At 37.6% G+C, this 25,003-nt stretch overlaps 2 protein-coding genes across 6 annotated transcripts in view; both read right to left on the bottom strand.

Moving 5' to 3' along the window:
- The window catches only part of nfkbiz (nuclear factor of kappa light polypeptide gene enhancer in B-cells inhibitor, zeta), a 10,385-nt gene extending 4,898 nt beyond the window's left edge, over positions 1-5,487 (bottom strand). Inside the window, exons 1-6 of the mRNA XM_008430949.2 lie at positions 5,448-5,487; positions 4,836-4,976; positions 2,538-2,629; positions 1,971-2,302; positions 1,259-1,364; positions 1,033-1,179 (exon numbers count right to left, since the gene is read on the bottom strand). Of these exons, the coding sequence (XP_008429171.1) occupies positions 1,033-1,179; positions 1,259-1,364; positions 1,971-2,302; positions 2,538-2,629; positions 4,836-4,914 (756 nt within the window). The 5' untranslated portion in view covers positions 4,915-4,976; positions 5,448-5,487. The remainder of the gene's footprint in view (positions 1-1,032; positions 1,180-1,258; positions 1,365-1,970; positions 2,303-2,537; positions 2,630-4,835; positions 4,977-5,447) is intronic.
- Positions 5,488-6,951: 1,464 nt separating this feature from the next.
- The window catches only part of LOC103477700 (glycerol kinase), a 26,019-nt gene continuing 7,967 nt past the window's right edge, over positions 6,952-25,003 (bottom strand). The window contains exons 2-21 of one of the 5 annotated variants that reach the window (XR_001776136.1): positions 24,244-24,317; positions 24,063-24,169; positions 23,151-23,228; positions 22,734-22,813; positions 22,504-22,641; positions 22,292-22,401; positions 21,217-21,283; positions 20,999-21,016; positions 19,731-19,766; positions 19,585-19,652; positions 19,446-19,488; positions 19,277-19,357; positions 13,875-13,953; positions 13,670-13,766; positions 13,511-13,595; positions 13,309-13,429; positions 12,502-12,640; positions 12,329-12,415; positions 8,751-8,837; positions 6,952-7,933 (exon numbers count right to left, since the gene is read on the bottom strand). Coding sequence is in view for 3 of the 5 variants with exons in the window: in XM_017302383.1 (XP_017157872.1) it covers positions 7,923-7,933; positions 8,751-8,837; positions 12,329-12,415; positions 12,502-12,645; positions 13,309-13,429; positions 13,511-13,595; positions 13,670-13,766; positions 13,875-13,953; positions 19,277-19,357; positions 19,446-19,488; positions 19,585-19,652; positions 19,731-19,766; positions 20,999-21,016; positions 21,217-21,283; positions 22,292-22,401; positions 22,504-22,641; positions 22,734-22,813; positions 23,151-23,228; positions 24,063-24,169; positions 24,244-24,317 (1,611 nt within the window). In the remaining 2 variants the exon portion in view is untranslated. Of the gene's footprint in view, positions 7,934-8,750; positions 8,838-12,328; positions 12,416-12,501; positions 12,646-13,294; positions 13,430-13,510; positions 13,596-13,669; positions 13,767-13,874; positions 13,954-19,276; positions 19,358-19,445; positions 19,489-19,584; positions 19,653-19,730; positions 19,767-20,998; positions 21,017-21,216; positions 21,284-22,291; positions 22,402-22,503; positions 22,642-22,733; positions 22,814-23,150; positions 23,229-24,062; positions 24,170-24,243; positions 24,318-25,003 lie in introns of those variants that run through there. The other 4 variants (XM_017302383.1, XR_001776137.1, XM_017302384.1 and 1 more) reach the window with 4 other exon arrangements.

Genomic DNA, 25,003 nt, shown 5'->3' with positions numbered 1-25,003 from the left:
GGAACATGTCCTGAACATGTTCAGGAACATGGCCTGAACATGTTCTGGAACATGTCCTGAACATGTTCAGGAAGATGCCCTGAACATGTTCCAGTCTCGACAACATCTGGAAATCTGACTGAACGCCATGAAAACAAAAGGTGAATCCCTCTCACTCTTCATTTTTAATATTTACAGTTTTAATTATAATCGTTGGCTGATTACTTTGGCTGATAAATACGATGTGATAGGGGCCCCATTTCTGTCTGTTAAAGTTGTGAGTAATTTTTGTTGGTTTTGGTAATTGGTTATTTCTCTTCTTTTTAAATTGATTAAAGAATTAGTTCTGGGATTTTTATTTGTTCAACAGATATTTTCCCTGCTGAATTAAATACATGACTTCAGTGTCATGATTCAGTGTTAAATTTTCTAAAATGTGTTAAAATCCAGAGTTCATTAACTTGGATTGTTATGCCTGGTTACATGAACTTTGGACTGCAATATCGTGTCACAACCTGACCTGAATATTTATCTAACTAGCTCAAACATGTGTACACTGTTAAACCTTCAGCTAAGGTTTTCTTTTGTCAAATTAGTACTAGTAAAGCTTTTTGTCATTTATGTTGAGAAAAAAGTAACGTTACATGAAGAGACATCCACCAATAGGTTTCTATATATTCCCCCAGCCCTGCTGTTATGGTGATAGCCCATGCAGCATTCAGGTGTCATCAGAGGTAAACAGCTCAGATTTGCATGATGAGACAGCAGCCAAAACAAGCAGGTCTCTGTGTATTGTGCTTTTATTTCCTGATTATTCTGTCCCACAGCCATGGGCTCCATCTTCGCACGAAGGTTCCACTCTGTCTCAGTCAAGCCAAAACATAATTTCAGATGTAAGTGGAGCAAATTCCTTCTGATTGCTACATAAAATCTCCAAGTTTACTTCTGGTACATTTTAACAAGTGGGATTAGCCAAAATCTATTTTTCTTAAAAAAGCAATGCAATTATCAGTTTATTCAATTGATTGAATTACTAAAGAAGAACCTTTTTACCTGAAGGCTGAGGTAGTGGCCTTTCTCTGCGCACACATGCAGAGGAGAGCGCCCCCACAGGTCCCTGATGTTGATCTGTGCTCCGTGACTTAGAAGATCAGAAATGATCAGATGTTGATTGGTGGCCACTGCGATCTGGAGAGCCGTCTGAGCAACAAGAACACAACATTATTCCTGCTTCGTTTGATAGGAATATGAATAAATGACGTTGTGATGGCAGCCATACCTGCCCGTTGTGTTCTTTCACATCCAGGGAGCCATACCTAGCCATTTTTGCAGCGAGTACATAAGACATGGCTCGCCTGCCTTGGGCCACCGCTATGTGAAGGAATCTACAATGGAAACAGTTAAGAGTTTACCTAAAGGACATGGGATGACAGACTTTCATCTTTGATAGTAGATAAACAAAAATGTGTGTTTTCAGCTTCACCTAATTTTCCTTAAATCAACCTTGGATTTAATTTGAAAACATCCTTCAGTTTATGATATTTTTTGTAGCAATGCCATTTTGGCTGCTTCAATTAAAGAATCTGTAAAATTTAAAGGGACGGTTCCAGCCACACAGAAGTTAGGTTTGGCATTCCCCAAGGTAGCCGTCAAGGCCCACTGATGCTGTCTGTCGTTCTTTCTTGTTTGATTTGTTTTAGGCATGTCTGGAGACAAGCTTAAAGCACCGTGCCTTTGTAAGTGACAGGTTGATAAGCACTTGGACTAGATCCATATTGTTGTTCCTGGTTATGAATTATGGCAGCCGAAGAAAGCTATTCTAAAAAGCATTTCCTGATTCAACAAATAATTCTCAAGCATAAATGCAATCTTTGAACAGTAACTAATGCTACAACAACATATTTAACACATTCTGCTTTAGCACAAACCACAGAAAAAGCTTTAGCAAAAGATTGTGATATTAATTCGTTTTGGTGATAATTTATACATACGTGTCACCATCCGAGTCCTGCATGCAGAGCTGCTCTGGAGACAGGCCTTCAGCCTTCTTGGCCTCTTGTTGTATCTGCCAGTGAAACAGAGTCATCTTCCCTCCAGAGGCTGGGACATCGTGTTCCTGAGCGGGAAGCTGCACAGGCTGTGGCATTTCCTGCAGCCCCATGACAGCATTCTCTGGGAGATCTGGGATGAAGTAGGCGGTGGAGTTCAGGTGGAGAGATGTTGGAGAGGTTGCCATTTGAGGACTCATGTCTGCGGCGATAGGTTCGTATTTGGGAGACTTTAATTTAGGCTCCAAGTTCCATTTCTGCTCCGAATTCCATTTCTGAAAGAAAACCAGACCTAAGTTGTCATAAACTCATATAAGATGTGAGCCTGTGGAAATAGAAAGTATGCAGTCACAAACACACCCTTTAAATCTGCATAACTATCTGGAGAAATTGTACTCTGTTCCTAGTTTCTTCAGCTGTTCTTCCTCATACATTAGCAACTTAAATGTTTCCTTATTTAGCTGTCTAAAGTAAGATTAGACAGCTGTATAATGAAGTCATGCAACTAACCTGGCGTCTCATCATTAGCAGCTCCTTTACGGTGGTCTTCCTATGCAGATGCTGCAGGGATGATTGTGGTTTAGCGTCAAATATCATGCAACCTGAAAAATAATAAATAAGGTATAACAGTTAAACACTGGTTGCAAGAATAAAGATACTTTAATTTTATTTTAAACTTTTATTTAACACTATTTTCCATCATAAGTCGAATAAGACAATATCAGAAAAATAGAGATTCTTTTCAGAAACAAAACATCTGGAAAGTGGTCTAATCTTTTTGTTTTCTATATAGAAATTACACAACAAGTTGTTAACTGTTCATAATTATCAACACGCTTCCTTTCTACTAATTCTACCTCTGACAAAATCTATTGTGGTGTTCCCCAGGGCTCTATACTTGGATTACCATTATTCTACATTCTTAATGGCTGAAGCTCGAGGAATTAGGACTCCTACTGTTATAATTCAACATGACAGGTCCAAAGTTTTGCTTTGCCTTTAAAATGCTCCCATTTGTCACACTGACTGACGTCACTCACTTGACTTTCTATTTGTCATCGTTGTTTCAGTTGGTATCAAGAATGTTTCACTCATGTAAAGCAGAGGTTACTGACCTTTGGTTTTTCTCATATTATACAGCCTTTAACCAAGGTCAAATCTTCTTTTTATTAATTAATGGTTTTGCTAATTAATAGTGGAGACCTAGTTTCACTAGGTCTCATGTCTCAAATGATTAACCTAATCAATATGCGACAATTTCTGTATTAAACTTTAACTCCCAAACAGCTTGATTAATGATTACATGAGTTAATCGCTGACATCTGTCTGACCCTTAACAGCCTAACTAGGACCTTTAGCTACTTTGATCAACTGATCACTTGATTGTAATTTTAATGAGCAACACTGGCACACAAGAGAACAGGCTTCTCGAGATGGCATTGATTCTGTCTTTTGATGTGCTTAATATACGTCTAACTGGACAAATTATATGTTTGGTAGGTAAGGCAGTTGTCATGAGTCACTGAGGTTTGCAGTCTCTGTGTTTTGTTATATTTGGTCTGGTAACAAGATCTTATGTCACATGCCTGATCATATTTTATCATATTTTAGTATTTTTCTTGCTCTTGTTGCTTTACTAACCACTAAACGTTTGATAGATAATACTAACAAATAAAGGAAGTCTAAAGCTCACATTTTTAGAGTAATTACAGACTGCAAGCTTTGAGGCAGAAATCTGATAAATATGAAAAGGACGTTACGATGATCTATGAGAACATCCATTACCTCAAGATTTATTATAGATTTTGTATTGTTCTTTTTTTTTGATTTGTACGATAGATATGTCTGAACTAAAACCATCAAATCAGAAGTACTCATGAGTTGTTTCTTTAAAGAACTGGGACTTAACTGCTCAACAATAAACTAAGCATTCACTATTTTTTTACATTCGTTGTTTTAATTAGACAAATGAAGTACTTAGATGTTTTAGTAGCAAAAATTGACATTTTGATCATTTAAGTCATCAAAAATAATGAAATCAAGTTTGCTAAAAAAAATGGACTTTTATTCTTCTCAGCAACAAGAGTAAAAGTCACTGGATAGATGTGGTTTAATCTACTATAAAATTAAAGAGACTGCAAAATTCAGGTTAACAGACAACTACTTTGTTTTGTACCTAAAATGTTCTGTTTTATGAAAATGTTTAAATGTCTGCCATCATTTTGACTTAATTAAAAACTAAAAGGAAGTCTCCATCTGCATCTATCAGTGTGCTGGGGGCCAAAATCAGCCCTGGGACTATGAATGTATTTTGGACACCTCTGTTGTTGGGGGCATTAGGCAAAACCTATACAAGTATGCTATTTGCTATGTAAGCACTTTCAAGTTTGGGGAATTTGGTATAAAGAAAAAACACATAACCATGCTCTGGAAAATGTTACACAATTTTTAGCTGAAGGTTTAGCTAAATAAGCTAACGGTTCAGACTTGTTTGTAGTGTTACACATTTAGTTTCAACTAATATTGTTAACATAGCTGTTTGACTTCTTTTTTTTCCTTTTCATTTCTTGTCAGAAAGAAACTTATAAAGATAATTCCTCATCTGTCTTACTTGAACTGCAGTTTCGCCCATGATCTCATTTTGTTATCTATCTCAGGGAAACAGAAATGTATGGACTTCTAATTTTAAACACATCAACTTTAAAAATAATAATAGAAGGCATTAAAAATATGTATAAAATACTTATGCCTTCTAATTGTACATTTTATTTTAACATGAAGTTACTATTTGAGCTTCTAAGAACGCACCTTCAGTGTTGGGGCTGAATTTGAAGGAGGCTGACAGAACCTGACCTGCCATCAAATTACTTCCTCCATGATCTAACATGCTGACAGTTTTATTGATGCCGTCAGAAAAGCAGCGTCTCTTGTTTCCCACTGGTTCCACACCTGGAAGGCAACAACAAACCTGAATGTTAACTCTGAGGCGATAAGCATCGGTCCAACGCAAGATTAAAAATGAGGAACAACTGTCACACAATCCCTGTCACACACCAGGGCCAACTTCCTGGTTGGCAGAAGGATCAAGTAGCTCAGTGGTGCATTTAAAGCAAGATAAATCTTGTAAAGTAAAGTCAGTGCTGTAAATGAAGATCCATAAAACTTTATTTATATAAAACAAAGAATACTTATGAACTTATGTGAAACTCCAATAAAAACTGTTCCAAGTATTTCCTGATAGTCAAAAGAGAAGCTCAAGATCATTTCATATGCAAAAAGGCAGAATTGTTTGCACACAAGGTGAAAAGCACACAGATGAAATTACTTTATGGTTAAAGGGTTTTTCTTAAGAAAATTGTTTCTAAACTAAATTAATAATTGTGGTTTATTAGCTTGCAAAGAACAGGGCGGTGAACCTACCTGTATGGCTCAATCTCCCTCTGAATCAACAGTGCAGCACAAACAGCCAACTGGTTCAAACATGACAGTGTGAGAAGTTTTATTGAGCTGTTGGGACAAACTCCTCCTCCCAGCCAACCAGTCCTCCTGTAGAGGGGATTTCCCCTCCCACATGCAGGAGGAGCTCACCTGAACTGAACAACAAAACTGTTTTTAAGATGTTTGGAGTATGTAGAGATTCAGGCATTTTTTGAAGGGTTGAAAATAAAATTTTAATAGAAATAAACATTGCAATTTTGTACAGATTTTTCTTTTAACTCCCTAATTTGTCTTACTTTTGGTATAGGTAAACTTTGAGAAGTATTGTCTTCCCCTTTTTAAGCAGTGGTAATAAGTAAGTCTAGTTGAGTGACTTACGGAACCCGTCTGTTCTTGGATTCACCTTTTTGCAGATTTTTCTGTGGAACAATAATTTGCTGAAAATTTGCATCATGGGAAGCTGAAACCCGAAGAACAAAGACACAATGCAAACTGAGATGGCTACTGGCTAGAGCTCAGAAAGCAGCCAATCCAGGCATTCATTTTCTATGCCGCTGATTAGCTGCTAACTTAGGGGTGTGTGGATACTGCATATTTTGTCATCAATCTGATGCCAAGTAAATATTGTACAAGATCTGTGTTGCTGATATAGATGTTTAATGATTTATGCTTGATATGTTATCAAGTACCTAATATTATTTCCTTTAAATTATTTTGTTAAAACTTAGTAAAAAATACTTAACATGATTAAGTGAAACACAAATGTGAATTTTTCCTAAATAAAGTGCAATAAAATATATACTTTTGAAAGAATGAAGACAAAATCTTTTTGGAGTTGAGAAATTACAATACAAAATTTAATTAAAATCTCTACCACACTAGTATCGATCCAATGGTAATATCGAATCAGTATTTATTTTACTGATATTTTGGATCAATTCACCCACAATTAGTGATAGATTGTTTTAAATGTTTGTATTAAAGCAAAATAAGGTAGATTTGGTGTTTGAAGTATTAAAATAAGCGTTTTAGAGAATTATGTATAAATGGATAGCCATTTGTGGGCAGCTGTATAGTAACAGGTCTACCATATACAGATCAGCAAAGATCTGCGTTCTGTGACATGTTTTACAGTCTTTCCCATTTTGAACAGCAGTTGATGTATCTAACTGAGATAGAAGTAAGTTTGATCGACACACCCGTCATATTTAAACAGGTGTTTTCTTGACTTTCCCATTCTGAATGTTCAATACAGTGTTGCTGACGGTAGATGTGGATAAGTCAGCTAGTGTATGGAGCTCATGTGTCTTATTTGAACAATATGTTTGCTTCTCTTTTCCCCTAAAAGCAGTGGGCCGCTGTGTTTTGTTGCCCCAAAAATGAGAAAAAGGGTCTGTTTTTTACCACAGCAAGAAAAGAAAGGTGAATTTGTCTGTCACACACAAAAACACTTTCAGTTTCTAATATCACAACAAACACCACAGACTCATTTAAAAGGACTTCAGTTTTAATAAATTACAGCGCGAATTTACATTACTTAAACACACGCACGCACAAAAACACCCCTTTATTCTGGCACCTAGCAGAAGCACTGGCCCTTCAGTCACAGATCTGTACAGATGATGAGAAGGATGGGCGATGTGAATACTGACAAGTTCAACTCCTCAAATCTGAACCAAAGCGAAAGTCAGTCAGAATTGAGTCCAGGTTTTTACAGTAAAATATTTCCTCAAGCGTAGGCTTTTATTCAAATGACTGAATAAATCAACATCTCACACTATCCTGCTGCTTTGCAGTTCAGATGTGTGGGTGGAGTTTGCATATTGTATGTTTTCACAGCATCTGATCTGAATATTTCCACTTCAAGGTTTCAGAGTTGTGAAGCATTTCAGCTGTGAGATTTTATTTGACAGTTTTTGTAGTTTTGGAGTTAATACAAGTTTCACTTAATTTTTTCAAGAGGCGTCTATCGTACACGGAGCTTCATCTCTACTAAACGCCTCAAGTTTATCAAAACTCTTCCTTCCCTTTTGCTGCATACATTTAAATGTGTTGACATGTGTTGAGACTAAAGAATTACTTAAAGTGCTCTAAAAAAAAAAACTCACTAGTGAACCAGAACAGAAAAAACAGCAAAACAGAAAACGTCCAGGTGAACAGTGACGTAAAAATCCAAATTAGACCCCATACTTCAAGAACATTAGTTTTAGTGAATTTCCACAATAAATAAGTCTAAAATTCATATTTACATTGTAGAAAAAACCCTAGCTAAGTTAGTGTTCTTCATGCCAATATGGTCTAATCTGCTACAGATATACAAAGTAGAATAAAAAAATTGTTTTCTGTTCAGAGCTGTCTGGATTCTTTATTCTCCTGGAATGGCTTGGGAGCAAAGAGTGCAAGAAGGAGGAGCCGTGGCCGGGCGTTGGTTTCTGTTGTGAGGCGCCTCTTCTGGGACTACAGGCGACCTGAAATCAGGTTGAGAAATGACAAAACAGGTTTCAGAATCAACAGGGGATCACGTTTCAGCTTGAACACAGTTGGCTTTGCTTCAATGGGTGTTGTTAGGTGATTAAACATTATCTTAGATGGAAAAAAAAGAGATGTTGACAAATGATTGACATCTTTTTCCAAATTAATCCCCAAAAATAACCGGCTTAAACTGTGACTGTAACGCTGGCTCACAGTGAAACACAGAACAGGTGATTTTATCTGAAATTAAGACAGCTTCCTGCTTTGGAACTGATGTTTATCATCAGGTTGATCATTTTGAGATTTTTAAAAGTTGTTTTTTTAACTAAGAGAAATTTATACTTCTTCCTTTTTTCTTAAATAACCCTAAGTAAAATAATTATTCAATTTAATTAAAAAATACCATTGAGCCGAAAGGGAAACTCATATTATTTAAGCTTCTTTCTGTAGCAGTCTGTATTACAACGATTCTGAATAAGCCTGACTGAAGACAGCCATAGAGTTTGTTCAGAACTGTTCTTTTCTTTTTTTAATACCAAACAGATAATGTCTTTTTCTCAACAATGACATTATTTGTTTAAAAAAATGCACTTTGTCAAAAGAAATGCTTATTTTTTTATGCTTTAGTTGGTTTTCTGTTGTTTTTTTTTTTAAATTTTAAGTAATAGTATACGAGTGACAATTCTTTTGTTTCACTAAAATTAAGATTTAATTCAAAAGTAAAAAAAAATAAAATGAAAAGTTACATTTGTATTATTATCTTTGTCTCCACATTATCATGTTGCAGGTGCAAATTCCAACAGATTGACTGACCTGCGAGGTATTTTGCCCCAACCAACATCAACATGCTGCCAATGATATAGAATCCCAGCGGGATGCTGCTGAAGATACTCGTTCCACCTGTAAGTGAACAGGGAGAACCTGAGTCAATGGCTGCAGCTGAAAACACATATTTACATCCTGATTCATCGTTCATTGGAGCAGTTTGTTCCTCAGGGTGGTAGAGTTATATAGGAACAACTTAAATTTTTCCTCAAAACAAGAACTAAAGTCCAAAAGCAGGTCTTTAAAGGGATCCATTGATTTTAACAGAGTTAAGGTCGGAACTGGTCCTGCCTGGTTTCATGTGATGATTTTGATCTGAGGCTAAAACGGAAACATTGGGAAGTAATTATCTAAGATGTGAGTCCAGATTGTTCTTCCTGTGTGTTCCAACCTGGTGAAATGTTTCATGAGTTAACTTCATGAGTTAACTAAATACATATTGGCTCATATTAGCAGAGAGGTTAGCTTCAACCCCTATAGCTTGCACAAACCGTCCTGCATGTTTCTGACAGGTGGAATGAAGGAATAAGTTAGTTCAACAGCTGGGTGTAGGAGGATCGCTGCCCAGTTCAGGTGGTGGACATTAAAAGAAAAATGTATACAGCATGCCTGTTTCAGTTCCTAGAGTAATACGCTACATGCAGTGGATTATTACCATTTTTCTTTTAGTTGACTTTGGCTTGTTATTGTGAAGGTGTATTGTCTTGCACTGTAGTCTCTGTCCGCATTAGATCATTGATGAAAGAGGGCTGCACAGTGGCACAGTTGGTAGAGCTGTTGCCTTGCAGCAAGAAGGTTCTGGGTTCGATTCCTGGCCCCGGTCTTTCTGCATGGAGTTTGCATGTTCTCCCTGTGCATGGTGGGTTTTCACCGGGTACTCCGGTTTCCTCCCACAGTCCAAAAACATGACTGTCAGGTTAATTGGCCTCTCCAAATTGTCCCTAGGTGTGAGAGTGTGTGTGCATGGTTGTTTGTCCTGTGTGTCTCTGTGTTGCCCTGCGACAGACTGGCGACCTGGTTAGGGTGACCCCGCCCCTCGCCCGGAACGTTAGCTGGAGATGGGCACCAGCAACCCTCCCGACCCCACTGAGGGACAAGGGTGAAAAGAAAATGGATGGATGGWTGAAATGTTCTAGTTTAGATTTTGGGGGATTAGTTCTAACCAGTTATGTTTGCTGGAGTAATGTTAAATATGTTTAAACATCCTCCAGAGTTGGGGTAGTGTTACAGGCCCAGCCTTTCCCTAGGGGGCGGTAGAGAGCAGCGTCTAGGGCAGTGGTTCTTAACCTGGGTTCGGTTGAACCCCAGGGGTTCGGTGAGTCGATCTCAGGGGTTCGGCGGAGCCTCTGCCGCGGAGATAAAGACACACTTGTGTAAAGTCGTGATGATGCGCCGCTTTGCCATCACTTGCTCCAGAGGATCACGTTACATTGCTTAGCCAATCAGTGCTGTGGAGGAGCCCTGATTGAAGGAGCTCCACTCTCAGCATGGATTTGAACTTTTGTCTTTAATTACTTCAGCAAAGCTCACAGTTTTTACCAAATTCTATAGTCTAAATCTGCTCCTTAGTCGCATCTTTTTGGGGTTGGTACTGCCTCTAGTGGTGTGGGGGTGGTAACACAAGTAATATAATTACATTACTAAATCAGAATACCGCAAAGTATTTTGTGTGTCTGGGGGGGGAATAAGAAGGGTTCGGTGAATGGGCATATGCAACTGGGGGGTTCGGTACCTCAAAAAAGGTTAAGAACCACTGTCTTAGAACATGTAGAGCTTCTCTAGTTTTCCTGACTCTTTGCCTCAGTTCGATGCCAATAGCTGCAGCATGTTCTGAAGAAGCCCCATAGGCAACAATCCGCTGATAGCTCCAATCAGCTGATCTGGGATTTTTATGGATAATGGCTCCAGCCAGACCAGTGAGGCAGAATTTTAACTGGACAGCTTTCGTCTTTTCAGTCCAGTGATTAGCCTTAGCACAGCATTCAAACTGGTAAAGGAAGCCTTTCCATGAACCTGCTCCATCAAAATGGCCTGGTTGCAGTATTGGAATCTTCTCATCACATGTTTGACACTCAATGCTGTTTATGTCGTTCAATCCATGCACAAGATTACATGAACCGAAGTGCTGATTGCAGGCTGTATTTTTCATCTGGGATGAAATACAAAATCTGTGTTTGTTCTCTACTCTGCCCAATGGTGCTACATGATGTACGGAGCCTCCGCTCATGTGGGGGAAAAATCCTGTCGTGCAGGTGGACAAGTTTGCAGTATGTGGGCAAACCCCTCCGACTGATGAACAAGCGGTACTGTGTGGGTCTGCGATGAAGCTACACAGCGTTCCCAGTTCGGTACAGTTGGCCGGGAAAAAGGAAATCTGTCAAGAGCAGCTGCACCTCGGCTATTAGTCTTGTTATCCATAAAACATTTCGTCACACAAGGCGTGGATGCTACGTTTCGAGCACAACCATGACTTGGACAGAAATGGGCTAAAGTCTCACCGCAGTTTGTCGTTCGCTGGTCCGGCGTTGTAATGTTCTGATGGCGGCGGGGTAAGCGGCCATGGTGGAGCTTATTCAGCGGCATCGCTCACAGATGGAGTTAATTCCATACTGGTCACCAACCGATCATCACGCCACTCCATTTCATCACACCTGTCGGGTCTCTTCTACATCCACCAGGAAGGGGTTTAAACTTACTCTTCGGCTCCTTCCCTCCAAGTGCGTTGATACTCCGGTAGCAGCGTTGGCGCCAGTCACAGCCATCTTGGGAACTTCCAGAAAGTTCTTTCGGCTTCCTTCATCCATTTCTTGCCGTTCCCCGCCTTTTTTAGCAGAGCGATCCCAGACGAGCCCCCAGTGTTGCCTAGCAAGTCTATTTCGGCTTGTCTGCTGGTAACGAGCTCTTAAAGGTTCTGCTCCGCTGGCGGCAAACAAGGAGGAGGCAGATGAAAGCTTGTAGAACTTTATTCCTTTCTTTTGGCAAGGCAAACAACGAGCTGCACAGCTAGAGTCTCTAAAGCTAACACACTCAGCTCTTCTTCTTTTTCCAACCCCTAGACACTGCTCTCTACCGAACTAGCAGTAATCAGCTAGCCGCCATGCTATCAGGAAGGTTTCATTCAGTAACTCAGGATTGTTTATTGTAATGGATCCTGTATTTGCCTTTGAATGTTAAGTTTTATACTTGAATTTTTTGGCAATGTTGAGAGGTTTTGACTTTTTGCATTATTTAGTCTCTTCAGAGCCTTCATATGTTTTCAGTCTGTTAAAGATAGCATTATCAATAGCAGTACACTTTGCACAATGCCCGTTTTGTTTTTTTCTTGGAAAAACTTATTAAAAACAAGTTTTTGTCTAAATTGAGGTGAATTCATGGTACCTTTTTTCACATAATGTAACCGGTAGTGTTTATGATTAAAAACATAATAATTATGTGATCGGTATTGGTGATCGGCCGCGATGGGCGATCGGAATCGGCAGAGAAAAACCTGATCGGCACATCTCTAGTATCATATCATAAAAGCTACATGAATTATTGGCTGAAAACATACAAATATTTGCACTCACGGCTCTCAGTCTCCAAAGTATGTGTGGTCTCCCAGTTCATGGATCTCTTCACGGCTTCTTTCCACCTCGCATAGCGAAACTCGCTCTCTGCATCCCACAATCAGAGCTGCATCAACCTGACCGTGTCCAGCCACACGGATGTGGGATTTATCTGATGGTTTGGTTCTTTTTACCTTCCAGTTTGATCTGAGGGTCGAAACGCTCTGACGTGACGGTGCTCAGGTCCTCTGGCTCCAGGCTCCACACCATCACGCCCTCGGCCGCGCCCGCCGCCATGGCCGCCCCCAGAGCCGTGGTCTCCGGCATGGACGGCTTCACTACCAGAAAAACCACACAATCATTACACCATCACATTCTATCAAACAAGAAGCATTTTATACAAAAAATAAAAAAAAATCACGTTTTCTTGTTTTGCCCATTTTGGAGAGTTGGAAAATATAAATTGCTAACAGCATTACTGTTAATTCATTACTAACTAAGAAGATCTCTCTATGGAAAACTATGCATGTACAAATGTTTTCCAAAAGGTTAATAAATTCAGTAAATAAATATTTGAAAACTTGATTTTCTAGATTGTTTCTCGTTTCTGTTTTCTACAAAAGAAAAATCTAAAAAATGTTTCATAAATGGATTTATATTTGACTTTTTCATATCATACCCTTACTTTAGCATTTTACAAAACAGACCCAGGTTGGTCCAGGTCCATCCAGCGTTGTTTCGTGATTTTTAGAACCAACAGGTAAAGGTACGGTCCGAGTCGTTCTAGTTGAGTATTTTGCACTTCATGGTACAGAAGTATTTTAGATAAATATACATTTTTAAAATCGCCATCGGAAAAAATCGGAATCAGCAAGTCAGGCTTTATAAGGACTGATGATCGGCCATAAAACTGCAACCTACTAAACGGTTTGGATACTTTTTTTGTTCTAATAAATATGGTCACAGTTAATTGAAGAAGCCGAGTACCGAGTCTGCCTCACCGACAGAGATGCAGAGAATGTCGGCCTGCAGTTGCATCAGCAGCTTGTTGGTCGTCATTCCTCCGTCAACCTGCAGCTGAGTGAGAGGGATGCCACTGTCCTGATTCATGGCATCCAGGATCTGCATCCAGACACAAATAATTATTCTAATTACTTTTTTCTTTTCCCACTTTCTGAGAAGATTTTTCGAGCTGAGCTTTACCTCTCGTGTTTGAAAACAGACGGCTTCCAAGGCAGCAAAAGATAAGTGTCTCTTGTTGGTAAACTGAGTCAACCCACAAATGATCCTGTGAAGTAAATATCTGAAGTCATAATAATGCTGCTTGATCATGCTGCACCGTAAATAAGTTGTTGGTCATACCCTCTGGCGCTGGGCTCCCAGTACGGAGCGTAGAGCCCAGAAAACGCAGGAACAAAATAACAACCGTAGGAGGTGCCGACCGATCCGGCCAACATCTCTGCAGATATGAGGAAATGAAAGCATCAAACATTAAGCAAAAAAAATAAATATATCTAAAGCGAATCAACAATGTAAAAAAGTTGCAGTTGATTGATGGAGGAAGTACCGAGCTCATGGGATGAGCTGATGATTCCCAGGTTGTCCTGCAGCCAACGAACCACGGCTCCAGCAATGGCCACAGATCCCTGGGCAACAAGACGATAGAAAATAACAAGTAGAAAGGCTCAGTGACAAGTTCATGACTCAAATAGGTTCAACTTGGGGGAAAAAAAGCTGATTTTGTGAAGAAAAGAAATTATCCAAAAACTACATGTCACTTCTGACTCTAGAACAGGAGCCATTTTACCTCCAGTCAGGGGCAGATCAGTGGCATGGGGTGGCAGTTGCCACCAAAATGAGAGCCTTGCCGCCYCTGTTGCCACCCCAGCTGGCGACTATGAATTCAATAAATAGTTATGGGAAATCGGACATTAAGCACATGAATCTCTTTTTTCCAACAACATTGAATGCAACACAATGCAACCTGACAGCTACTGCTGAGTAGCGGGAAGTGCGAGAGAAAGACAGAGGCAGCAGCATTGATATGGATGGATATAAATTACTGGACTGGACATTACATTACGTGACTTATCATGCGCCACATATGCACCGTTGCTGTCCATTGAGTCAATATTATGGGTGGACAGGAAAATACCACAGTCACGCAAAGAATCTGAAAAATGGACGCAATATTAATTCAACCCTATGAATTAGATAACAAGGGCTTCAGATTTAACAGGTGAGGAAAAAGTTTTAACTTAAAAAAACATTGAAAAAGTGAGCAGTGGGTCAGTTATGCTAACCTAACTGTTGCCAACCTTCTATTGACTTTGATAACCTTAACATGTGCTGCGCAGTTCGGTGTGTTTTGGTTCCGTTGGCACTAAAACAGGTCAACCCGCCCACCAAGTCATCAGTAGAGCAGCTGAACTAATCAATCACCGCTGTGCTCAGGCAAAAACTTATTAATAATGACAATATAGACATTAAGCCTGACAGCATAATGCAACAGACTGAATGTTCCGTTTTGGTGTTTTTGCTACTTTTTTGTGTGAAAAATGTTCGTTTTTTGGTGTTGATTCCCGATCGGTAATCTCTGCTCTATCTGCTGGTTGAGCTGTTGTCTGTTGGTTGCCATGGCAACCAACAGACAGTTGTCAGTTTACTTTCATATAGAACAAAATCTTTTTGGTTAAGCCGTTTTAATTCTGGAATAGTCACATGTCCAAAATGTTACTGCTAACTTTGTTAAAAGTTAGCTAGTCTAGTCACAATGATTTAGAAAGAGACTGAAACAGCAGCAAAATTTGCCTTTTTATTATTTAAAGTGAGCAACACCTGATCATACTCGACCACTTAACATGTATGTATTTATATATTCTATTCTATTCTATTATTTAGATATTTAGGAGAACAGCAGTGCTAGAATGATGTTGAAGAAGCTCTGGTTAGGTCTTCATTTAGTTTATTGAAATATTAACTGTTTTTAATCTTTAAATAAGCTAAACTATGTTATTATGAGAGGAGCAGGTCAGGGAAGACACAGGAGAGCCAGGTGGAGTTTCAGAGTGTGAAGATATAAAAATTATATTTAATTTATAATTTAATTATATTAAAAAAATATTAATTACAGGAGACAATAAAAAAAGTGCTTGAGGAGAGGTTTAAAAATAAATTAGTGAAAATGTTTGCTACACAGTAAATAGAGTTGAGATGTATAATAATGTATACATCAGAAAATTAAGTTGTTTAAATTCTCATTCTGTATGATAAAAACATACTACTTATATTTAGTTCACATTCTGACACTGTACATTACTGTAGTGTCTGTTGTAAATCCTTGAATCCCTGCAGGAACATCAGGCTGCAGAGAGTCAGAGGGAGACAGAGACAGAAACACATATCCGTAGATATTTCAGTTATGTTTGCAGCTGAAAATGGCAGGGAAAAAAAACATTTAGGCTTTTTGCTTCAGTGTTTTTTATGGCTCATGTTTGGTAAGTTACTGAATGCAGTGCTGGAAAGTGAGACTGAGTTATCAGAGGAGCTAAGGTGTCAGATGTGAAAAGTATCATTTTTATTTATTTTGTAGATCAAATTGTTGCACTGATTAAGAGTTGTTCAAGAAGAACAAAACTTGTTTTTTAGATTTTATCTTTGCTGGTGCAACTGCTGTATCCTATTTTATGAGCTGTTTTCTACTTTGGTTTCAGAAAGAGATAGAACCAGTTCAATTGCTAGTCAATTTATGTCAATGCATTTTGACCAATAAAATATATCAGAATCTGGTAGGCTTTGATAGTGGTGGCTTAGACATGGACTATATGGGGAATATGGGCCATTTTCCATGCCTGATTTTGAATGCATATAATCAGTTCATGGGAAAAGAGAATAATCTGACCCTTCATCAGTCATGTGGCAAAGGTTTATGATGAAGGGACAACTGTCTCTCTGATGTACCCTTTAAAAAATAAAGAGGATCCTAATGAGGTTCCGACACAAGATGAGAAACTGCTGATCCACTAGAAAAACAGCAATATTTTCATAGTAGAAACAAATATGAGAAAGAACTATACAGAGACTGATGTCAACTAGATCAATGAACACATGAGAGGTGTAGACCTTCATGACCTAAACCCCTCAAGGTTCACTGTCATGGTCAGGTCCAAGAAGTGGTGGTGGCCCATCTCAAAAGAACACCTGTAAACAGGGTGATGGTAGCTTAGGAGGTTGGAGTTTATCTTGTACCTGGTGGATTGCCTGCTGGAACCCCACTTTGTCTGTTAGTCATTGTGACTTTGATCAAGAGGACGATTCACCCGCCTTGCCAGCCGGTGGTAGTCAGAGGAGCCGGTGGTGCCAGTGAATGACTGCCTTACTCCTGTCAAACTGTGCCAGGGAAGCTGTAACTACAATCTAGTAGCTTACTGCTATCAGTGTGTGAATGTGTGTGTGTGAATGGGTGAATGACTAAATGTGGTGAAAAGCATTTTCAGGTCATTTGGACTTGATAAAGAACTATACAAGTACAGGCCATTTACCTTTCAGATATTATTTTACAAATGTGTCGTAGGAGGAACGACCGATTTTCTCATCATGGGTTGTGACTTATTATCTTATGCAAAGGTTTGGTATAAGGCCAGTAGGTCATGGAAATAGATCTCAAATGGACACTTCTCTTCAAGTTATGACGAGATGTGACCAAGACACTTACTGGTCAGTCAATGCAAGAATCGTTTCCAGAGATGTTGCTTTTGCACCACCCATGCCTTGGAGAAATTCAAGGCTTTATTGCACATCGAGTGCTTCAAGAAAGTACATGGAAAGTAAGGAAGGGATGAAATAACCCAAAATTGAAGAAAACCAAAGTCACCAAATGGTGAGAAGGATCCATACAACTCTCCTTTGATTCCAGGCCTTGGGGTCCGGTATTCTGCAACTTTCAGGTGTGTTCCTGGTCCAACACACCTGAATTAAGTGGATCACCTCCTCAGTATGCAGTCCAGTTCTCCAAGTCCTGCTAATCACCTGAATCAGGTGTGTTGAAGCAGAGACGGATGGAAAAGATGCATGACACTGGCCCTCAATCCCTGTAGTTGGAGACTCCTGGACTAAGACTTTTGAGTTTTATTGTATGACAGTGTGACAAATGTTCATAATTTTCAGAAATATAAATGAAAGCCTCTACTGTAGATGTTATCTTTATGATCTACGTTACTGTGATGACACTACAACTGACTGAAGTTCAATATAATTATGCATAAACACTCAAGCACTCAAATTTACCTTGGTTTAGAATATATCGATAGTCAAATTTGTATTTTACAGAGCAAATGTTGCATTAAAGTAATGCTGGGGCAAGATATATTCCAATAAAGAAACAATGTTCACATATTATGATCATGTCTATTTGGAAAAAGCACTTTTAGCTCATCTTAGTATAAGAACACCATATTATCCCACCGGCCACAATTGTGACCGATCATAAAACACACTTTCACATATTTTTCCACAATTTTTAAAATTATTTCCCTTTGATTAGTTCAAAGGGCTATCAATGACATCTGATTTTAATATTTTCATGTCTGGGAAAAATTTGGGATTAAATGGGTTAAGTTTTATACTTGAATTTCTTTGGCAATGTTGAGAGGTTTTATATTGACTTTTTACATTAATTAGCCTCTTCAGAGCCTTCATATGTTATCAGTCTGTTAAAGATAGAATTACAGATAGCAGTACAATTTGCACAATGCCCACTTTGTTTTTTTCTTGGGAAAAGTTATTAAAAACAAGTTTTTGTCTAAATTAAGGTGAATTCATGGTTCCTTTTTCCACATAATGTAACTGGTAGTGCTTATGATTAAAAAAATAATAATTATGTGATCTGTATCGGTGATCGGCCCTCATGGGTGATCGGAATCGGCAGAAAAAAACCTGATCGGCACATTTCTAATATTAATAGTATATTTAAAATATATCTGAAGTATATTAAATATATATTTTTAATATAATTCTGAGACAGAATTATTACACTAAAAATATAATAATTATATCAAAATATAATAATAAAGCTCTGAAATATGATATTTAAAAAGTATACTTTAAGAATACTAAGCACAAAATTAGTTGTTCCAAAATAGTACAGTTTAAGTACATCAATTAAAGTATACTAAAGTATGTTAGAATTTAGTATACTACAGTATACTTTTTTTTCACCTGGGTAAAGATAAACTAATACAGAGCTCCAAATGTTTTGAAAAAAAAAAAAAAAGACAACTTGCTCATTTGTGACGTATATCTACTGCAGGAAATGTCTCATATTTCAAAAGAACCAATTTTATTGCTATCTTTAGGTTTTAAAATGGATAAATTTATGATATCACAATGTTTTGTGGTACTATTGTGATAATGATAAAAATGACGATAACGACTTATTATTTCTTTTTTAGGTAACTTTGGTTCTAATATTTAATATGCTTCTTTCTGACCCCAGTCACATGAATAAAAGTGATTTCTGTCATCAAACTGCACACAGCAGCTGCATTTAATCACATTTATTGATATTTACCAATACCCTAAAAGAAAAAACTGTGGGGAAAATGGTAAAACTTAACATATTGGAATTTATCATGACAATAAATGACAATTTTTGTCACAATAAAATAATAAACAATGCAATAAATGCTCAGCCCTAAATAAAATGTTTGGAAAAAGATAGGATGGAGGCATTTTCTTCTGTGGGATGTTGATATTTATGAAAAACAATATAAAAGCAGCACATAGCTCAGGACACGATGAGAAGAAAAATGAAACATGCATGTTATTGTATTATGCGTTATTTTATGTTATACTTAAAATCATGTCAGGTAAATCTATGAAGAGCCAAAGAGGCACAGTAGAAAACTGCAGTAGAATAAAAATGAACTACATGAAGTCAAACATGATAATAGTTGAGAAATGTTACTCTACCTCCAGAGCGTAATAGGTGGGCTTGTCCCGGCCCATTTTGTAGGCGACCGTCGTCAGCAGACCGTTATTAGACATGACAGGCTGCAAGTTGACACACACCACTTGAGTTTATACTGTTTTGTTATTTTTTTGTTGTYGTTTTGTTTGTTTGAAATAAAAACTTAATTACCCTTGTCCCAGTGTTTCGCAGGAGAAAACATCCAGTTCCATACCTGAAGGAATAACAGAGGAATTTCTAAAGACAGGATCGCCGTTCGTTTAAAAAATAATTAATTGAAAAACCCAGCAGGGCGAAAGGAAGCTCATACGTGTTTTTGACACTTCCATCTTGAAAACACATCTGACCGACGAGAGCAGCTGACTGGTCACCAAGACACTGGTTCAAAAGAAACATTATAGTTTAAATAAATGTAGGTATGAATGAATATTTAGAATAAAAAAATGACAGACTTACCCCTGAGATGGGAATACCTGTCAGGGCCCCGGCTTTCTGTCACGGAAAATCAAATCCATAAGATTCAAATCCAATTTTTTATTTGTAATCAAAATTTAAATTCATTTTTAATTAAATCTGAGTTTAATCTCAAATTCTGAGGAGAATTTAAATGTACACAGATTGAAACTGCATCTGAATTCAAATTTCAACTCAAATCCAGCATTTGGTTCTGGTTTTATTGACCCGATCCAATCAACTTATAGTTTTAACAGTTCAACTCTTTACAGTTAAAACGAAATGAAAAAAATACTTAACACATCTTAAACAATGTTATAACTTGACAAAAGTAAATGTGAAAATAGGTCTAAACATGATGAATAAACAAGCTCAGGTAACACAGGCGTAGGAAAAATAAATCACTTGTTATTTGACTAAACAAAGTCAAATAACAGGAAAGCAGCCGACTTCTACCAGCAGATCGAAGGGTGAATCTTTGGGAAATAAAGTCTTCACTCCCACATGCAAATTAGGGTCAGAAGTTTATAGAGGAAATACAATGTGAAAGGAAAACTGTGAAGTGTGAAGACGGAGTGGTATGTGAAGGACAACCAGCAGAGCAGCCAACAGCAACAGCCACCATCCAAAACATTCCCAGCAGCTAAAATAGATCCAGGGTTGGTCTCATATTAAGGGTCTAGTTTTAGCAAATACAGAATCATCAAGACGGAAGAATGTTTATCCTTATTTTTATTAAATTTAGTTTGTTCCCTAAAGATTTAAGGAAAAAAAGGTTAAATTCAGCAAAATCTGACTTTTATATCTTACATGTTTAAGTTTTCCAGTCAAATATTACTAATATCACACTAATCACTAATATCATTTTTGATACAATTCATCCAATATGTAATATATCAATTAATCTAAAACATTTATATAAAATACTAAAATATTTCTATTGATAAATTGTAATTTTTGCTAATTTAATTGAGATAATCAGACAACAAAATACAGCATCAGTGCAGACTTAAAGTCTGCACAATCAAATCTAAATATAAAATTTTTTTTTTTAAGTTCATTAAATAACATTAAAATTAAACTGACAAAACTGATTTTGATCTTTGAAAAATTAAATATTGCTTCGAAACACAAAATCTTTATAGCTTCTGTTAAGGTGCGGACCTTTCCTCCACGTTTGGAGTTTTGGAATGGTGGATTTATTTGCCAGTGATGGAAAAGCCAAATAGGTTACATGGTGAGTAAAAGAGTGAGGATGAGTTATCACTTACCCAGCAAGAACTTATTTTCTAACAGTGAGAAAAGAGAGATAATTGCACAAAAAATGCCTAAAAGAATTTTTAACAGTCAACCTTCATGCACTTAAAAACATCCTGAAAAACATTTCTTACATAAGACAAAAAGATAAAACCTTTTCACTTCAGAATCAATAAAATTAGTAGGATCCTTTTTAGTATTGAACTGCACGAACAAAGAGTTTGCGTCTTACCAGCAGGCCGTATATTTCTGATGAGCTCCTCACTTTAGGCAAGATGTGCATAGGAACACCAAAATATCTAAAAAAGTAAACCAATGGAAGATATAATTAGGAGAACATTCTGTGCTCTGGAAGTCCTCCATTTTAATCTCTGTAGGATTAGGATTAGAGTAAAAATAATAGTTTTTACAGTTATACTGCCTCCTTGTGTAGTCTTTTCCAGAAGCTTTTTAAAGTAGATTTCAGAACTGAGGTCTGGTCACTTCAGAAGCCATCTAGTCTGCCCATTTGGGTGTTTGGGCACCAGATTTTAGTGGTTGGAGCATTTCTGTCACATTTTTGGTTTTGGTTGTATTTACCCAGAATGCCCTGCGGTATAGTCCGCTTCCTACTTTCAGAGCGGTCTCTGGTCCGCTTGCCTGATTCGAACCGCTCCTCAACCGAGCAGACAAGAGTTTAATTATTTGTTTGGATCAGAGCAAATAATTAGAGCATTCACATCTCTCCAAACGAAAAGGACTTTGTAGACAACCGGACTGGAGTTGGATGAAAGTGGCCTGAATGGACCCTCAGTAAATGTTTTTATCCCACTTTCATGGATCTTTGTAACAATCACATCTTTTCTTGTACATTTTTTGGACTCTTTAGATCTTTTTGCTGTATTTTGCTTGTCTTCATGAATCCACTCAGGTTTCTTCTTACACTAGCAGCTGATGGCTCTAAGGTATTTATTATAGTGATGCATCTTAGATTAATCTCACATCAAAACAACTACATGTAACTGAGCTCAGTCTTTCTCAAGATTTCTATTAAAATTTGTAAAGAATAAATTCCTAAAACCTTTATAATTTAATATTTTGTAATCTTGTATGTTAATTGAATACTATCATAAGTTTGTCACAGAATTACATCTCCAAAAATGGTGCATGACTGTTCAATAGGCTGAACTTCAGAAAGTACAAACCCAGTTGGTAGAGTCGCATCAGCAGTTTTGTTCATGAATTAAAACAAAAACCATAAACGTAAACAAAATAAATCTTATTTCAACATGATAAAATAAAAATAAAATCAAGTCTAGGAGCCATACTTGCAAAGGTCTGCATCCCAGGCCATTGTGTGAATATTAAACAGCATGGTTCTGCTGGCGTTGGTCACATCTGTGCAGTGGATTCCGTCTGATTTTCCCCCTGTCAAACACTGTTAGGAAGACATTTGAAAACTTTAAACATTGTTTCATCCGTTCATTTACAATTTCCACTGGTCTCTACAAAAGAGGTGATGCAGGAAATCTATGAGGACCCAAATAAGCCAGGAGTCGATGGTGCCGAACATGGCGCGGTGAGACGCCACGGCCTGTTGGACCTCCTCCACATTGTCCAACAGCCAGCGAAGCTTTACCGCACTGAAGTAGGTGCTGAGCGGGAGGCCCGTTTTATGCTGCAGTGACACAAAATCCCCATTGGATGTACACCAAAATAAATAAATAAAAACAATGAATCACTGGGAGAGAAGTCAGGTCTCAGTCTTACTCGTAAATGGTTCTTATCCCTGCTTGGAGTTTTATCTATAAGATGCTCAATCGTTGACTGAGTTCGCAGATCCAGCCATACTAAACAGGAACACAACAAATCAGATCAATTCGCTGCTCTTGGGTACACTTGGAGTTACATTTAGCTACAAATCGTTAGCATAAATTTTGTATGCTACTAGTGACCTCTAGTTGTATGTTTGAGAATTTCTCTTGAAATCTTTCCACGGAAACACACCAATAATCTAATAATCTATCAACTGAGCAAGAAAATGCTTTATATGAATTCCTGTAATAGAACCCGCAACCCTCAATGAGGTGATTATGCCACTACTATGTCTCCCAAACATCACTTTTGCCGTCTTCCAAACGCAGTACAACAGCATATTAAACAAATGGCTGCCATAGAGATCGGTACCAATGGCGTTGTAGAGGGGCTCCCCTGTCAGCTTGTCCCACACTACAGTGGTCTCCCTCTGGTTGGTCACTCCAACAGCTGCATCAAATTAAACACAATGATGGCTGACAATCACACAGAATGCAGCTTAACATATGAGAAAAAGTCAAACACAACTGATTTGGAAATCTGAGCACTGAAGATATTAATACATTTTATAAACTTTAAGGATTTGCTTTTAGCTTTGTGACCCGGATTAATGAATGATTTCCAATTAACTGTTTTATGTTCTCATTTACATTTTTCACAAAATGCTGATGTTTATAAGGTAGAAAGAAAGTACATTGTCTTTCATTGCAAGGCTCAATAACCCTGAGTCAGCAGAAGTATGGGTCAGATCGACTAAAAGAAATTATTTTAATTATGAGAATAAAGTTATATTAGGAGAATAAATATGAAATATTACCAGAAGAAAGAAGAACCAGAAGAATGTCACAAGAATTCACACAAAAAATGATTTCAACGAAAAAAAAAAGTTTCATTAGTTATCAAGATTGGACATAACCAACTTAACAAGTCTGTGTGGTTCTTTCTTTGAAACAGACTCAAAGACCTGCTTATGATAATCTTTTAACACGTCAGCATCAAGTTATATTTGTAAAACCGACACCAGAGCACATCAACATTGCTCATTTCAGTTTTTATTATCTTTTGTGGAGGAGTTCTCATAAAATTACTATATCATTTTTCTAATATTACAACTTTATTCTGACTGGTAATATTGTAACCTTATTATAGAATTATTTCAGCTTTACTCTGTTATTATTAGGACTTATTCAGAGAATAAGATTATTGTTGTACAACTTTATTCTCATAATTCTTTCTTTTTTCTTAGCCTGGTCCTAATACTCGATCGTAGTATAATTGTTGTACCTTTAATGTTTGACACGTCAATGTTGAGCTGTGTGAGTTTTTCACATGCGCGCTCTATGCACTCGTACACCGACTGCAAGATTTCTTTGGGATCTTCCTCCACCCATCTGGACATGAAGGAAGATTACAGGGACACATTAGTTGGACGAGGTAACATCAGACAGCAGATGACCGGCCTTACCCTTCCTTAGGAAAGAGCTGTTTGATTTCCACTTGATGATGGCTGAGCAGCTCTGCTGTTTTTGAGTTGAACACCTGAAAAATGGAGAGAAAAAACCTGATGCAATTTATAGCTTGCTTTTATGTGTACTGCTATGAGAGATTATTTTATTCCCAAAAGGAAAATATTAAATAGCACTTAAATGATTGGCATTTGCAAAAAACAGAAACCACACAGCCAGTGTCTGTCAATGAACAAAAATAAATCTGCATGTGTAACATGGTGCGACTCATTTATCGCTGAAACGTCACAGTTGCGAAATTAAATCCAAAGGAAAACCTCGGTACAAGCCAACAATATCAAACCTTAGAGGTAAAAACTCTAAGGTGTGTTTTAAAAACCAGGTGGAAATGATGAGTCATTTTAATAAGACAACATAAAAAGAAAAAAAAATCTTGGCTCCAAATGACAACCACACCTGAAAAACAAATTAAATCAACTCAACTGAAAGCTCTTCTTTATACTTCACTTATACTCAGTGGTGAAGTATAAGTGAAGTAACGAATCTTACTGTACTTAAGTACAGTAACGAATCTGTGATTCGTTACTGTACTTAAGTACAATTTTTGTGTATGTGTACTTTACTTAAGCAGATTTAATAATGGGTACTTTCTACTTTTACTCCACTACATTTTACAGTAAGTATCTGTACTTTCTACTTCACTACATTTCTACAAAACTGTCGCGTTACTCGTTACATCCAAGTCGCGTTGCGCTTTTT

Source organism: Poecilia reticulata, linkage group LG2 (genome assembly GCF_000633615.1).
Source record: "Poecilia reticulata strain Guanapo linkage group LG2, Guppy_female_1.0+MT, whole genome shotgun sequence".
In the NCBI taxonomy this organism is placed as follows: domain Eukaryota; kingdom Metazoa; phylum Chordata; class Actinopteri; order Cyprinodontiformes; family Poeciliidae; genus Poecilia; species Poecilia reticulata.
This window is presented reverse-complemented; position numbering and strand designations above follow the sequence as displayed.